The sequence below is a fragment of the Colletotrichum phormii genome (genome assembly GCF_030913505.1).
Source record: "Colletotrichum phormii strain CBS 102054 chromosome Unknown BDP81scaffold_16, whole genome shotgun sequence".
In the NCBI taxonomy this organism is placed as follows: domain Eukaryota; kingdom Fungi; phylum Ascomycota; class Sordariomycetes; order Glomerellales; family Glomerellaceae; genus Colletotrichum; species Colletotrichum phormii.
Window position 1 is genome coordinate 1,158,540 of NW_026851458.1, and position 15,063 is coordinate 1,173,602.

Consider the following 15,063-nt stretch of genomic DNA (forward strand, 5'->3'; position numbering starts at 1 on the left):
GGATGTTTGCATGAAGGGCCGCTACTCGTCGTACTTGTGCTGTACCTAGACCAGATCGACGCAACACCGCCTGCTGTCCCTTTCGCTGTCGACCATCGCGTGCCACTCTCATTCGCCGGCAGAGTCCGCTTTCTGCAACTTACGTACCTGATAAGCACGCCAAAAAAACCTGCTGGACGGGCAGCCGTGCAGGAAGAAAAAAGTGGGAGAGCTTTTTCTTCATCAGTCTCTCCTCCGTTGTGTGTGCCCTGGAGAAAGAAGCATGACTGTCAACGCTTTGCTTTGGCATCATTCGATTCCCAGAGCCCATGAAATGTCTGGGTCCGAGCCGTTCGGGCTGAGCTTGCGAAATAGGTTTCTATGTGGCCAAGGCCTTTTAGGCAGGGGGACACGAGAGTCAATTCGAAATGACGGAGGGAATTCCGAGGACAGCTTGAGATGGGCTTAGAGACTAAGCAAGGTGCTGCTGAGGGGCCCGTCATTCAAGTCCCTGTCGCCGCTTAGACGGCGGACCGGGTTCGCGACGAAGCATCCTACACGAAGCGGTCTCTTTGCGGGCACCAGCACGCACACAACACTTTGACTGCCAACATGGGCTAAAATTAACTATGCCGAGATGCTCTCCTGGTGAGGAATAAAAACCGTACAGGATTCTGTAGCCTCCCAATAATTCCGTCTCTGGGAAATTTAAACGTCCGCCTGCCCCAACCTGAGTAGAGGGGACAATAAACTAAAAAGAAGAAACGAAAAAAAAAAAAAAAAGAGACCAAAAATGATGCAGAATCAACGAATGAACGGCCGTTACGTGGTTCAACTTGGAAATTCCCCCCCCAAAGCCAGGGTTCGACAGGAAACCTCTCCAGTCCCGCAGTGTGTCAAAGACTTGCTTGCCCCTTTTCCCTCAATCATTCTTCATCAATCGATTTTCCGCACCATTGTTTCCGCGCGCGCTTTCCCATTCCGTTTCGTCATATCGTCGTCCCCCTCTATATGTGAGGGGAGGTTCGAGAACCACTGATAGTAGAAGCCAAGTCAGCAAACGGCGGTCCTGTGGCTGGCACACACACACACACACACACACACACACACACACATACACACACCAGACCCCCCGACTCGGCTTACCCCTGAGCAGCAAACCCGCCACTCCCACCATACCGCACAAGACAGGTCCAGCAAACGAGGGGCATCCGTATATGGAGAAAAATTCGGAGAGGGTGGTGAGGGGAAAAAGGGAAGAACCGAACAAAAAAAAAGTTGCAACATACCCATATAGGAACCCCTCCATGGAACCATGATCAAACCGCCCAGCAGCAAGCAGCAGCCAGACAGTAGACGATCCCATCAGTTCAATAGGTTCACCCGGGTCCAATGCTGATTGTTCATGTCTTGAATCTGGCCTTGGACTTGCTGTATCTCGAGGTTCGTCCGCTCGATAGTCGCTTTGCGGTTCCCTTCTTGGCGCCACCGAGCGACGTCTCCTTGCATCTTGGTTAACCGACGATACTTCTTGTCCATATCGTAGCACAGCTTGCATCGGTCTTCGTTTGTGATGGTTTCGAACACCAGCTTCAGTCCGCATGTTTCGCCCGTCCGGTATTCTTTGTTGCATTGCTGTTTGAACTGACCCCATCTCCAATATCCGCAGACCCAACGTGTTTGATAAAAGTAACACATTGTTCTTCTGCTTCTTGTACCACCCCCTATGATCTTCTTCTTCTCTCTTTTGTCTTTCTTCCCTTCTCTCTCTTTCCTCTCTTTCGGTATTTTCTTTTTCGATGTTGTTGTTCCCTTTTCCCCTGGCGGGCCGGTCCGTCTGGCTAGCTAGAGAAGGTAACTAGCTCGTCGATGCGCAATGAGGTGGAGAATGGAATGGAGGAGACAAGGAGGAAGAGGAGGAGCGGTAGCAGCAGAACCGAGAGAGGAGTAGAAGTGGTTCGTTTCGTTTCGGGGGTCTCGGGTATGATAGGAAGTCACGAATGCTAGGTTTGGTACTGGGCTGTTCAGACTCTGTTCAGCCAGACAAAAGGTTTGTTAGCCATCTTTTATTTATGTTTTTTTTTTTGGTCCTGTTCTCCCATTCCCATCTTTCCAAGTTGGCCGCCCCCCTTCTCCTCTTGCCCCCCTCCCCCTACAACATGCAATACCATGCTGTACACAATGATGCTTCTTTGGTCACATTTGTCCAATGATGGTCCCTCTTCTTCAGGGGTAGCCTTTTTGGCTTGGGGGGTTTCCGCCATGGGGGTGAAGATGCGTGGGATGAACAGAAAATGTATGCCATGGACCATGGTAAAGGAGGGGCGTGTGAAAAAGAAAATCGAAAAGGAAATGGTTCAAAACGGAACTGACCAGGCAGACTGTAGTATTGTTGAGAAATGGCCGCAGCAGTCGCAGTAGACAGCAGCAAAAAGCCAGCGAGCTACGAGTGGCAGAGGTGCGCCTAGCAGCCAGTTTCGGCAGAGACAAAGAATTTCGTTCGCAACCGCGATCGAGAAGTCTCTTTTTTTTTTTTTTTTGGCTGTTCGGCGCAATGGCCGTTGGGCAGCAGTGGTCTCTTTGTGCTGGCCCGGCTCGGGGGTGTGGGTAACGGGGGTACGATTTCTCGATGTTGTTTGACCGGAAAGACACCAAGGTGAGGTCGTTCGTTTCTTTTTTTGCCGTTTCGAGGTTTGACAGGTTTTTGATACTCGTTTTCTAATTTTTCCCGGCCGCGATGTTTTTCGTATTTGGCGTCTACAAAGCGGATTTTGACGTCGATGTACCTGTCAAATCCGTTTTTTTCTTGCAGCTTCTTGTCTCATAGTAGCATCTCTTTAGCCTGAGGGGCAACTGGGCTAACTTATACTTTGTCAAATAGTTCGAGGTCGTTGATTGGGACCCGCACGATGTGTTGTCACGACTGGCGCACATAATGCCTCCATACACATACACTTCACTACACCGCGCTACACTATACACGTACATTCACACATGTATACCTACATGATGCATATCAAACAGGCCGCTGCCATGGCCATGTTCGACTTTATTTCCTATTCGAGATGAGGGAGCAATAAGCGGTTGACCACTATCCATCGCCTCCACTTACACAACATCCACGTCCAAATGAACGACGAACGCCGACCCATATCTTCGTAATCGACTTTGATACTTCACAGAAAAGCGGGAATGACGTACATTCCATATGTCAACCTTCATGGTGGGTATCATGGCCTTCCGTCTCGGATCCGCCCCGTTTGGTCCATCGAGTCTCGTCGCCGAGATCTTCGTCGTTATTCCCCTGTAGACGATAGAAACCTTGAAACGCATATACTGACCTGCCGCCCGCCAGCTTGCATCTAGAGGCTGAGGCTGGCGGTCATCGGAGGATATCTGCTTGCCACGTTTATCGTAGCTTCGAAAATGTCCTCGCAGGGGGCCCTGCTCGATGCTTCACACTCCACTCTCGAGCGTTGGAGATATTCAAATATGATACGACTCGCAAGGGGGCACAAAATTGAGAATATCAATCTAATCTGGCTTGGGATACAAACGAATGCAGGGAAAGAAGAATGCTGTGAAATTGGTGTGGGTGGACATAACGAGGCGCTGGCAGGAAAAAACAAAGAGAATGCCTGTTATGTGCCTGTGCTGTCAAATTTCAGGTACGAATTTGGATGAAATAACCCTTCCCTTGTTTCTTGTATCATTGGGCGTCCATTTCAATGTCCAGGCTGTCAGCCCCTCAACTTCGTACGGTGTGGTACATCCATTCATCAGGCACGATTTCTATATCCTGCCGCAGAACTATTCCTTTTTTCTGGGGTTCAGTTCCCATCTGCTGTTCTCCCCTGGACAGTTGACCGTAACAGTCACGAACGCAAGGCGGAACTTCTCCACTCTCAACGAGCTTTTCTTGTGTGTATGTGTATAATGCTGCAGAAGACTTGCAGATTTCATCTCCCAGGTACAACCTTGAACACTACCCTTGGGGGTTCTTTGAAGTGGGTGTTTCCGCTACGGGCTGCGACCTGCAAGTATTGGAGTGACGGGGCAGTATTTAGCCTCCCGCTCAAGGTAAGGCTGTCTTCTGCCCGCTCTGCTTGCGGCCGCTGTGGGGTTCTCTATCTCATACGTGCCTTAACCCCGTGTTGCTGTTTTGTTTCCTGTTTCCTTGCCCACGGGCCATGGTTCGTCCCGTCCGCAAAAGATAACTGTCAGCTTGAAGTGGAGGGTAGGGAGATTTGGACGTTTCCCCTGGAGGGGTCTTGGCACCGGAGGGGAGGGTGGATGGTAGCCGGCATGAACCATCGAGCCATTGTCTATTTTCTGCGGCATTGCGTTTGAAACTATTGGTTCCCCCACACTACTGACATATGGATAGAGCATTATGGTGAAGGCCATGACTAAGGTCAGGAGACAAGGGCTTCTCCACGGCACCAGGGCTGACCGAGGGCCGCTCCGTGAGACCACCTGGGCTTTGCCTGCCGCTCAGAATGAAACGTCATCGAAGTGGCATGAATGCAAGGTTGACATTTCCATCGCCACCTTCCTATCCTCCACTTCCCTCGCTGCCGGTCTACTTGAGCCTAAACACGCCCGGGGACGCTAACAAGTACTCTTGAATACTTCAGACGAGACACAATGATCAAGGGAGGTGAACTGGAATTGCAACCTCAGGGACCCTTGCAGCCACTCGGGCAGGGACAGGCAAAGAAACCCCGGACAAGGCCAGCTCAACCTGCAGGCGACATCGATCTCAACATGTCAGGAAGAAAGCTTTGTCACTCAGGGCCAGACCTCTCTGAGCCGGATGCCCGTTTCCTGAGTCCATCGACCTGGTCATTGACGAATAATCGGTCGTCTCAACCACCCCTGTCTCATAAGGTCTGCTTCTATGGAGGGGGGGAGGGGGGGGCGTTGATTTTGTCTCGCCTTATGATGTAGGTCTCATGCTACCACCCACTGGTGGGCTAAACCATCTCACCGGCCATGCGGGCTAATAACCGTCTAGGTATACCGTCGAGGAGACTGGGAAAGTCCGCAGACCCATCCCCTCACATGAACTACCTGGCTTGTCCAAATACGGACGGTCCGTTTGCTTTGTCGCCTAGATGACATTGGGTTACGGCGAACCCTCGCGACGAGCAAGTTGACAACGGTCCTGGTGAAGGCCTTTGGGCGTTGGTTAGGGCCCTGGGCAGGACAACGTGGCGGCCGGCTGCTGGCCATGGCCTACGTTCCACACTGCATTGCGTTCGATCTGCATCAGAGCCCCAACGAAGGTGCATGTACCTAGGCCCAAGCCAGGTTGAAGGTATCTGCTGATGGCAGACATTGTACTTACTCCCTCTGCTGGCTCTGGCCTGGCAATATGCGTCGGTTGCCGATCAAAAATGCGGGATCACGGCTCCTGTCCGCACCTTCACCCATTTCACCTTAGTGGGTGACGTGTGGCTTGCCGAGTCCACCGGACGAAGTTCCCCGGCGGCACCTCATGCACCAGATGTAGCTCTCGCTACAATCCGCAGGTGACGGATTATCAGTGTTGACTCTCATTGGGATATAACGGCACCACCTCTTCTTTCATCAGAGCCTGTAACTTGTTTAACTCGATGACATGTCCACGAGCGTTGTCAGCAACTGATATGGCCTACTCATGATTGGGCATGGGTTTGCGAAGAGCCCGCGTGTACAGTGGTTTGCCCACTCTACTCGAGCTGCAATATTCAAAACAAGGCTCCGATGTCCTGAGAAGGTTGGGAGCAAATCATCGAGTTTGATCGAGCTCCCTCGCGCCTAGCTTGGCACACATGACAGGCGAAAGGTGAGTGGTCGAGCGGGGCCGCGAACACCTCTTCCGACATTGACACACCTCCTGCAACTGTTCAGGGTTTCCAAGTAGGGAGTCCCTTGTGAGGGACACCGATGCGCTGTCAACCAGAAGACCGCTTATGGAAAGGCTTGCGTTCGTGTACGTCCAAAAGGCTCGAAAGACTGCACTGGGAAATGCCACCATCCCTTAGACGCGGGCGTCATTTGACTGGGAACAATAGCTGAAAGACCAGCCGCGCCATTCGAGACTGGCCTGGTCACGACTGCTGCCGGCGAGGACATCAAACTCTGTCAGGGGGAGGAGGGTGGCTGTAAAGAGGGGAGGCCAGAGATGCGGCCAGTCCGTTTACGAGGCCGGGTGATCCGCGGTCGGCGCCGAGATGACTGTCAGTGAAGTTGTCGCTCTCGCACGGGCACGTCGTGAACCGTGGCCTTGACTGGAAGCTGATGGGTAAACGGGACGGCCCGTTTGCCGTGGGAAGGATGTCGAGCACGTCCTCACCACGGCGAGTCTAACGGTGGAAAGGCTCTTTGAACGTAGCGAGGTAGCACTGGAAACTCCACTAAGAGTGCTTTAAATCATCTGCCTATCATGGGCTGTCTTGGTGTTGCCACTAAGGAACACATTTGGACCTTCAATTTTGACAGGATGAAGCTAAAGAAATGTGCAGGATTAAGGCCAATGAATATCCTGGGCTTCCAGAAGACGCCTGCAGGCCACCCGAACTCTTGGGTTACTGCGAATCATGCGCTGAAGAAACGATGCACCATTATTTGGTACATGATTGGGTGCATTGGGTGAAAAGAGAAGACAAATAAAGGCCAATGACGGGCAGAAGAAACGCACGTCAGCACGCTACTCGTGGTTGCCACGAGACGGTAGGGTACGCAGGTGTAGACAAGCTGAAAGCCTACTTTGGTGGAGAAGCTGCGATCAGCTGCATCACGTTCCAGGACAAGCAATGACTCCGATATGGACTTCCACAGGAAACCTTGTCTGCAATGTCTACTCCGTTCATGCTCAATTGGCAGAGAACGGGAAAGGGGCAATCTGCCAATGAATGAAGCACCAAGAAGGAACAGACGACGTTGAGACAAAGGAATTCTAACGATGTGACAAGGATGCGCTTGACGTTGGCCGCCCAGAACAGACGCGTTTCCGTTGCAGCCGCAAGGAAGGCCACCCAAGAACGTGATTGGCCAGGGCCAAATTCAAATTGGTTGGGTCGGGGAAATCGGCCGCACGACCACAACAGGAGCCAAAATACTTTTGACAACACGCGATGTGCCCCAATGCCAGACTTTTCGATAGGCAGCGGGGATCAAGCACGAAGCCAAGACTAGGACCAACGATGTAGACGGATGGTGGCAGAATCTGGTATCCGCGTCGTGGGAAAAAAGCCGCTTGACCGTTGATTTCTGCCCGATGTCAATGCTAGTGCCCATCTTGCTCGTTCATGCCGTGTGACGAGGTGTGATTGATATCGTTCGATGCATTCTGAGCTCCGGCCGGTTGATGACAACGGAGGCGTGGAGGCGTCGATGAGGCTTGGTCAAGATTGCAGCCTCGTTCATCCAGGGGCTGCGTCCTGTATGCCGTTTGCTGCATGCTTTGACCGGTTCGTGAGAAGCCTGCCCTTGCAGATTTGATGGCGGTTCCCTGCGGCATGCAGCAGGTGCTCCAATTATGCCTAGAATAGGTGCTCTAGGGTCTGCGTTGTCCATTGGCGTTGCACCTGGGAGGATGGCGGGAACGGGGGGTAGCTGCGGGCGTCCGTTGCGGGAGGCCATGGTTCAAGGGCATAGAATGGAGGGTCTTGACAGCAGTTCGTGGAGATTCCAGCTGTACAAGGACAAGGTGAATGGCAGGGCGAAGGTCGCCAGGGCCAGGGTTCTTCCTCAGGCTGTAGCAGATATCAGTTGGTTGAAGCCCAAAGCTCGATGTGTGGGAATGAGGTGTACCTACCTTTGAGAACATGGGTGGAAGTGAGCACTCCTGTTTGGATCAATCTGTGTCTTGGGACTGGTCATGGACAGGCGCGAGTAGTTGCCGGCCCGTTGAGAGGCCAGGTTTAGGTTGTCCGTAAACCAGGACTAACCATTACTCGGCGGTTCTTGGATAGAAAACAGCATCGCGGACGGCCGTTTTGCTTCCGACATGAAGGCGAGCAGTAGAACTCTCAAGCTGAGACGCTTTCGTTGGAATTGGCCAATGAATCGAGGCAATTGTGAGGTGGACGGCAAGGCGTTGGATTGTGGCTTGACGGGTGTGGATGTCGGACGTTGGAAGGCGAGGTGGAAAGCGCCGGTGGAAAGCGCAGACTCCCGGTCGGAGCTGGATGAAAAATGGGTCTTTCGGAGCAAGCAAGGTGCGCACCCGACTGCATTCGAGGCAGTCACGCAGTTGGGTCGTGGTCCATTGGTGGTGTTGGGCGACTGCCCCATTTCGGCTAGATCTGTACTGTGTACCTTAAGGTAAGGTGAGAGGCGCCCTCCGTGGCGACCGGGACGAGGAAAGAGGTGGCCGGAATCTGCACGAGGCAAGAGGGACGGGGAAGTTGAAAGCCCCTCCCGTGAGCTTACTTTTTCCGTAGATCTCTAGGATCCCGTCCCAACATCGACTTTGTGCATGCGTACCTTACTCCGTACGAGTAAGGTACTTCCTTTCCCATTAGTTCACTTTACTGCCCTGGATTAGTTAACCACGACAACTCTTAGGGTAAGGTAGGTAGAGACTCAGGTATGCCTGCTTCAATTATGTTCTTAGGTACCTCATGCAGAAGTGACTGAGGGGTTGAAATAAGGCAAGGAAGGAAACTTGATGGGTGTTTCCCCTAGATAGACTAGCTCAAGTCCAGAAGGATACGTGGTGGCGGCGTTGGCGTCCGTTCCAAGTCAGCGCCAATTGCCATTTTCAACTTCTTCTTTGTGGAAAATAAGGTGCCTGATGCAACGTGGAATGGACACAATGAATCAATGATTGAGGTGAGCGTATCGGAGATGTTGTGCTGGGGGGATAGTCGATGGTGGCTTGGGAAAGTGCGTGCTCTTTCCGGCGCTACCTTACCTAGGCACAGTGTCAGCTCCTGCCGTTGGACGAAGAAACGCCGCGAGCTCCTGCCAATCGTGGCACTGAGAGCAATTGACGCGCACTGTGGGTCGCACCTGCCGCAAATACCCCTGTTCCTGGTTCTGCCTGGACCGTGTGACGCAGCCTGGAACGTTGGAGGCGCAAGCTGCAGATGGACCAATCTCACCATCCTTCCCAAGGTGAAGGTGCATCAAGCCCCGTTCCTTCCCCTCCACTTTGTCATGCTTCTTCCCAGTTCAACAACCGTCGTCAACGCGCCTGCAGCCTCAGTCTCAATGTTTCCTGCCGGATGAAAGGTGCGCCTGTCGCCTCATCGTCAACTTTGGTCATCACTCTCAACTCTGGCCTCAACTCTGGCCTCAACTTTGACCACGAAACTCATCCCCTCGGCCCGTCAGGTCGCTTTCATTGTCCACTTTCCGCCGTATCCTACCCGAGACTACCATATCCTCCGTGCCCCTCATCCGTCCCGATCATCGCTTGCTCGCGCCCTCGCTTAGTATTGCAGCCTTATCCGATGATTCCCTCGATGTTTGCCAGCATCGAATAGGATTGTCACTCTTTAGTGGGCTCATTCATCATTCCGTTGCATCACACTTGAGCTGGAGTGTTTATGCTGCTCTCATCACACCGACGAACCTAGTTCCGCGCCCCGGATTTCCTCCAAGCGTTTAGCCTGCCGGTCGCCGGCCGGGCCTCTAGCGACCAGCCTCTTCACGGCACGCGCGCGCAAAACCCAGAAGGCAGAGCGCAAAGCGCAAAGACATCTATCTGCCTACGCGACCTTTTCTGTTTCATTTGGAGGCGCGCGGTACTCAACTCGACTCCCATCGTCTAATCCTCTCGATTTCAGCGCATCCCGTCTCTCTGTTCCCTACCACTCCTGCCTACAGGCTTGCCGTGCCTTGGTACGCAGCCTATCTGCTCGTACGCTCATCTGAAGCACTCGGCTCTATCTTGCGCTCCCCGCGTCTCTACTCCCTTCTTGCGCCACTTGTTTACGCAATTCCGTGCTTGGCGCCCACCCGGCCTCCGGACCACGCTCCGAACCGAAGAATCCCACTTCTCCGAAGTAACGGACAGCTGTTGACCACGACTAGACCTGAACAACCACGCCAGTTGGAACAACTGTCTCGCAGCTCCACATCTTTGTCTCATCTGTGCTTTGAGCTCTTTGGAGCCCAGAACAAGTCCATTGGTGCCATCACCATCTCGTCGCTTGCAGGCGACCGAGTCAGCCATGGACATAATGCACGACGAGATGGCCCCAGACCAGCTCCTCTCTTCGACCCGCCAGCTTGCTATATCACATTCGTCTCCCGCATTGTCTGTACCCGCTGTCGATCATGGTCCGGCCCATGCCTTTTCCTCCTCCCAGCTCGACTCCACGTATCCGGCGGTCACTGATGCCCGACCATGCCCTCAACCAGCCGATGGGGCTCGTGGCGATGATTACTATTACCATCATCATCAACAGTACTTTCTAGAAGCCTCGTCGTCGTCATGTCTGGCGTTCTTTGGGCCTCCGTATCAGCCCACAGGCGCCATTTCGGAACTCCCAAACGAAATCATGCTCCACATCCTCGGCTATCTAGATGTGAATGACTTATTGTCAACTTCGAGGGTAGGCGTTCCCACGCACAAGTGACTGTCCTACTTTCTTTTGCCTTGACCCAGCTCACCTCATCCTCCTCCCTCGCGCGATATCCCCACCTGTGCTCGCTGTTCCCTCCGTTGACCGACTCCGTCTTTGCTGAACTCTGCTGATGACATAGGCCAATCATCACCTGCGTCACCTGTCCCTCTCGCCCATTCTCCATCACTATCGGCTCCGTCACACGCGCGCCATCCTGCCGCCGCTACTATCCTCCCCTTCTCGCCCTTCTCTAGCGGAGCTCATCGCCCGCTCCATCTTTCTGACTCACACCTCGGTCGTCTCGCGCCGCCTTGCCCGCTCTCTGGTCTCCATCAGACTGTCCCGCCGTCTGGCCTCGCGGCCCTCGGCCGAAGCCCTCGTTGAGCGGGCTGTGCTCCCGCCGGAATGCGTCCCCGGCATGAGCATGGTGCAAGTCGCGCCTGCTCTTGTTGCGAAGCGCCGCGCCATTGAAAAGGAAAAGGTCAAGGACGGCTTGAGGAAGTGGGTAGAGGGCGTGTGGAAAGGCGAGGTACGTCAGCGAGAGGAAGGCATCAAGAAGTGGGAGGAAACCAAAGGCGTGGGGAGGGTCTGGCGGCTTCGACGATTCTGGGAACGCGTGTCGAGGGGCGACGGTGCCGGGCTCCGGTAGGCCAGCGAGATACTGTGTACGACCTTGGAGTAAACTAAGCATCGAACTGGGCATTGTTTTGCGGCATTGTTTGGCGGCTCTGGGAGCCGTCAACGGCGTAACGGGGGCAGGATTTGTAATGTATTCATGATAACGTCGGTCATAATGAGTCAAATGTGCACAAGCAAGTAACTGTGAAGTTCGTAAACATCGGTCTGTCTTTGCCCCAGATGATGTCACTCTCGAACACACACAGGACAGCATCCTGTCGTAGGTTGTGAAAAGTTGGAGATGTAGTCTTCGTAAGGTGTTTTAATGCTACAAGTAATCATGCTCCACCGTGCTCAACCCTCCTACAAACCAGCCTAGCCAGCAAGCACCGGCCTTGACAAGTTCCCCCCTCAGAACCCTTTCGTCTCAAACTGACCGTGCCTTGCTTGCCCCAATGATAATGGCAATGATTGCAAGCACACCTACGACGACAGAGGTCCAGAAAGAACAGAGCGAGATGTAGTATATTGTACGGATTCGGTTGTCGATTCTCTTTTGGAAGACAGGGCTGAAAAGGCCATCTTCGGAGGGGGTTGTAGTCTTGGTGGGTTTCTGTAAAATTGTATCGTTAGCAAATGGCAGATATATCAAGCATGCGGTGGAAGAGTTGCACTTACTTCTGGAGAGGGCTTGGGAGGCACAAGCTGGCGATCGCACTCGGGGCACTTGTGGTGAGGGCCAGCGCACTGTAGATTGCGAGTGTCAGCGAGTGTGTTCTGGAAGCCGTTGAAGGATCGAGAGCCCCGCCGGTGTGCATACCTCATCACAATAGACATGGCCGCAACCGAGAGGCTGGCAGAAGGAAGCACGGCATTGTCTGCATTGGTGGACGGGTGCTACGCCAGGGGACACTGGGCCTGATGCCGGAGTCGACGTCGGTGTTCTTGGTTCTGCCACAGCAGCCAGAGCGTTGTTGTCATTTGCAGCAGCCATTGTGAGCTTAGTCTCGGCTTTCGAGGTATTTGACTGTTCGTGGTGTCCAGATAAGGCGGCAAGTTTATAAGCCAGAAGACGACGAGGTATGTGTTTGCCTTGTTGCAAGAGAGAAATCGCTCTCAAGATCGATCTGTCTCTGTGGCGGCCGGCGCGGAAGACAGAGGATTTGGAGAGCGATGTCTTAAAATGGCTGCTATGGGAAAAGAACAAGTACGAAGCTGTGTTGACGAAGTTGAGGCCATGTAGTTCAGAGATTGGGACATCATCTTGGCACCCAAATACCGCGGAGACGGAAAGATCGAAGGAAAGGATGGCGGAAGGACATGACGATACTTGGCAGCTTCCAATGTCGATGTATACCCACCGTTTCTGCTTCACCGGCAAGTGCACACCTGCCGTGAGAATGATGTACCGTGCTGCTGACTTGTCGCGGAAAGCACCAGTTGCAGAAGGATGCCCCTGAACCGGCACCCCTCTGCCTGCTAAGCACCAAGCGGTCACGGCCACTTCTTAACGATGACACCTTCCCACGGAAAACCTACCTAAACCTTGGGTATCATGGAAGGCACTCGTGGTCACGATGTAAGGTAGGTCCCATAACTCTCGAGGTGCTTCCTCCTAGATAGTAGGTACCATAGACTCTCCAGATCTTGCCCGGTCGTCAAGAACCGATGGGAGAATATAAATGGACGTCACTTCCAGTCTACTCCTAGAGAAGGGTTGGAAAAGATTCAGCATCGCAGCCGAACATTCACCTTACATCCTCATCATCAAGCGGTGGATGGCATTGACCAAAAAGTCGCCATCATTCGTAGACCGGACTCAAACCACGGGAGTCGATCCCGTCTCAACTTCTCATGGTGGTCGAGCACAGAGCGTCGGCATGCTCGTCAAGACCCTACAGGAGATCACCGCCTGCGATTCACGCCCAACTCTGCGCGTCACTAGGGATGTTCATACTCCGGCACACTTTTCGATCTTCCTGGCCAAGCCAACCCAATGCTTTATGACGTGCTTCTGTGGTCAAAAAGCTGAACCCTCCCCAGTCTGTAACTATTTTTTAAAGGTGCTCGATTCGAACAATTGTCACGCTACGATACCTATCATGGAGAGTAAGATGGCCAAAGCCTAAGTGTCGAGACCTCTGTGGCTACATGGAGCCACCTAATTAAAGAACTCAGGGCCACTGATCAAGTGCCTCTACTGCCTCTCCTAATACACAAGCACAAGCCCCCGAGTCTATAACCTTCATCCCCACGCTCAAAAGGCGCCGAGACACTATTCCGTACACACCTTTTGCGGCATGAGTCTTTCAATACCAAGCAACAACAAACTCTGACATTAGTGCCTCTCCCGTCTCAAAACGATCAATGGCACCATCTCACTTTGTGTGGGGGTATCAGAGCTTCAACAACTCAGGTGCTTTTTGCACCAATGGCTGAGAGCTGTAGGGGGGAAGCCGTCTGCCCAGTGCAGATATCGCCGAAATTATGCCTGTCGTTCTGCGTTCTTTTTCCTATTCTTCAACCGCTGCAGATATGCGAGATTACCGAGAACGGCGTGCCGCGAGACGAGTCAGATGTGCAATGTCATTACCTATTCGATCACTCCTACATACGGATAGGCATCGCCTCGAACAGAGCGGCAGTGTCCTTCGTGCCTTATCTGAGTCTTCAGCATATCCACACGGGTCCCCGTTTCCGAATGCAACGCGCACATCAGTACTGCAGGAAGCCAAGTCGGGGAACCGGTCAAGATGTTCTTTGATGCCCTGGAACCTGAATGAATCATGTTCAACTCGAATGTGTTCACCCTCTTGTCCCGCAATCGCCTCTTAGATAGGAGCTATCTCTTTGAGTCTCATTCGGCAAAAGTATACTTTCGGGCCAAAAACACGGGGTTATGCTTGCATCGGGCGAAGTAGAGCTACATTACGCGACCCCCACGGTAAGATGTATTTGCGGCGAAGGGGCTAATACTTCCGACAAGCCGTTCATACTGACATGAAATGTAGAATGCTTTATTTATTTTCTAAAGACGCTTTGCGTCAACTTGGTGGCTGGTAAGTCGGCTTACACTCTTTGATAGTGATCTTTAAATTAGTAGTGTGAAACATGCGTATATGCTCGGTTTTAAGAAGTCCTCTTTCGGTCATGAATAGGGGGAGATGCGGAACACAATTTAGAGCGCACTCAGAATGAGCTCTACACTTCAGTAGCTTGCTAAGTCCACTGAGAAAGTCTAAAAAGCAAAGTAGACTCACCTTTACGCTTAAGGCATACTAGGAACAATTTATAAAGATCCTTCGTATTACATGCAACTCAATATCGTCTCTACTAATGCATCAAGATTCAAACAACCGCAACATGTTCTCAAATTATCGTCAATTGACTTCAATACTTCTTAATCTACTCGCCATATTCATTGTCGTTGTACGGCATGATGCGGTTCCCTCGGCACTTAATCCATATCGCTTCCCAGCCAGGTCCGTGGTCTCGGGCAGTCGTTTGATGTCTCATTTGGCACGCTTGATTCACATGAATGTAAATGTCTCAATATTCTTCAGCAACTCTAGCCGCCATGGCGTTAAATAGAACAACAACAAATTCAGCAACTCTATATGATTTGCCAAGAATTATCATATACTTAGAGGTAACAATGATGTAGAACCTTTGGATGAGATTTGTATAGACTCGAAGCAACCCTGCCAAGGTGAGTAGTATGTGATGCCGGGAAGCCCCTCAGACTCTTATCACAATACGGCTAACCCAACTGGACTCCGTGGTTAAAGTCGAGATTTGCAGCACACTGCCTTGACGAGTAAAGTCGACAAGTGCCAGCCTTATGTTTGGAGAAAGATTTATCGATTCCCAGTAACAGAAAACCAAGGGAAGCGCAGCATTT

The 15,063-nt window shown here is 52.4% G+C and overlaps 4 protein-coding genes across 4 annotated transcripts; 2 read left to right on the forward strand and 2 right to left on the reverse strand.

Annotated features, from left to right (window-relative positions):
* Positions 1-1,344: 1,344 nt before the first annotated feature.
* Positions 1,345-1,686, reverse strand: BDP81DRAFT_379594 (uncharacterized protein; the record flags this gene model as incomplete). The annotated part of the gene is made up of 1 exon (XM_060586823.1): positions 1,345-1,686. The coding sequence occupies exon 1, from the start codon at positions 1,675-1,677 to the stop codon at positions 1,345-1,347; it is 333 nt and encodes a 110-aa protein (XP_060442762.1). The 5' UTR covers positions 1,678-1,686.
* An 8,483-nt stretch (positions 1,687-10,169) lies between these two features.
* Positions 10,170-11,193, forward strand: BDP81DRAFT_325742 (F-box domain-containing protein; the record flags this gene model as incomplete). Its single annotated transcript, XM_060585002.1, has 2 exons — positions 10,170-10,532; positions 10,684-11,193. The coding sequence occupies 2 exons, from the start codon at positions 10,170-10,172 to the stop codon at positions 11,191-11,193; spliced, it is 873 nt and encodes a 290-aa protein (XP_060442763.1).
* Positions 11,194-11,589: 396 nt separating this feature from the next.
* BDP81DRAFT_396839 (uncharacterized protein) lies at positions 11,590-12,156 on the reverse strand (the record flags this gene model as incomplete). Its single annotated transcript, XM_060588245.1, has 3 exons — positions 11,590-11,775; positions 11,841-11,909; positions 11,983-12,156. 3 exons carry the CDS (start codon positions 12,154-12,156, stop codon positions 11,590-11,592), a joined length of 429 nt encoding a protein of 142 aa, XP_060442764.1.
* A 561-nt stretch (positions 12,157-12,717) lies between these two features.
* BDP81DRAFT_452066 (uncharacterized protein) lies at positions 12,718-13,291 on the forward strand (the record flags this gene model as incomplete). Its single annotated transcript, XM_060592708.1, has 2 exons — positions 12,718-12,746; positions 12,862-13,291. The coding sequence occupies 2 exons, from the start codon at positions 12,718-12,720 to the stop codon at positions 13,289-13,291; spliced, it is 459 nt and encodes a 152-aa protein (XP_060442765.1).
* Positions 13,292-15,063: the final 1,772 nt, after the last annotated feature.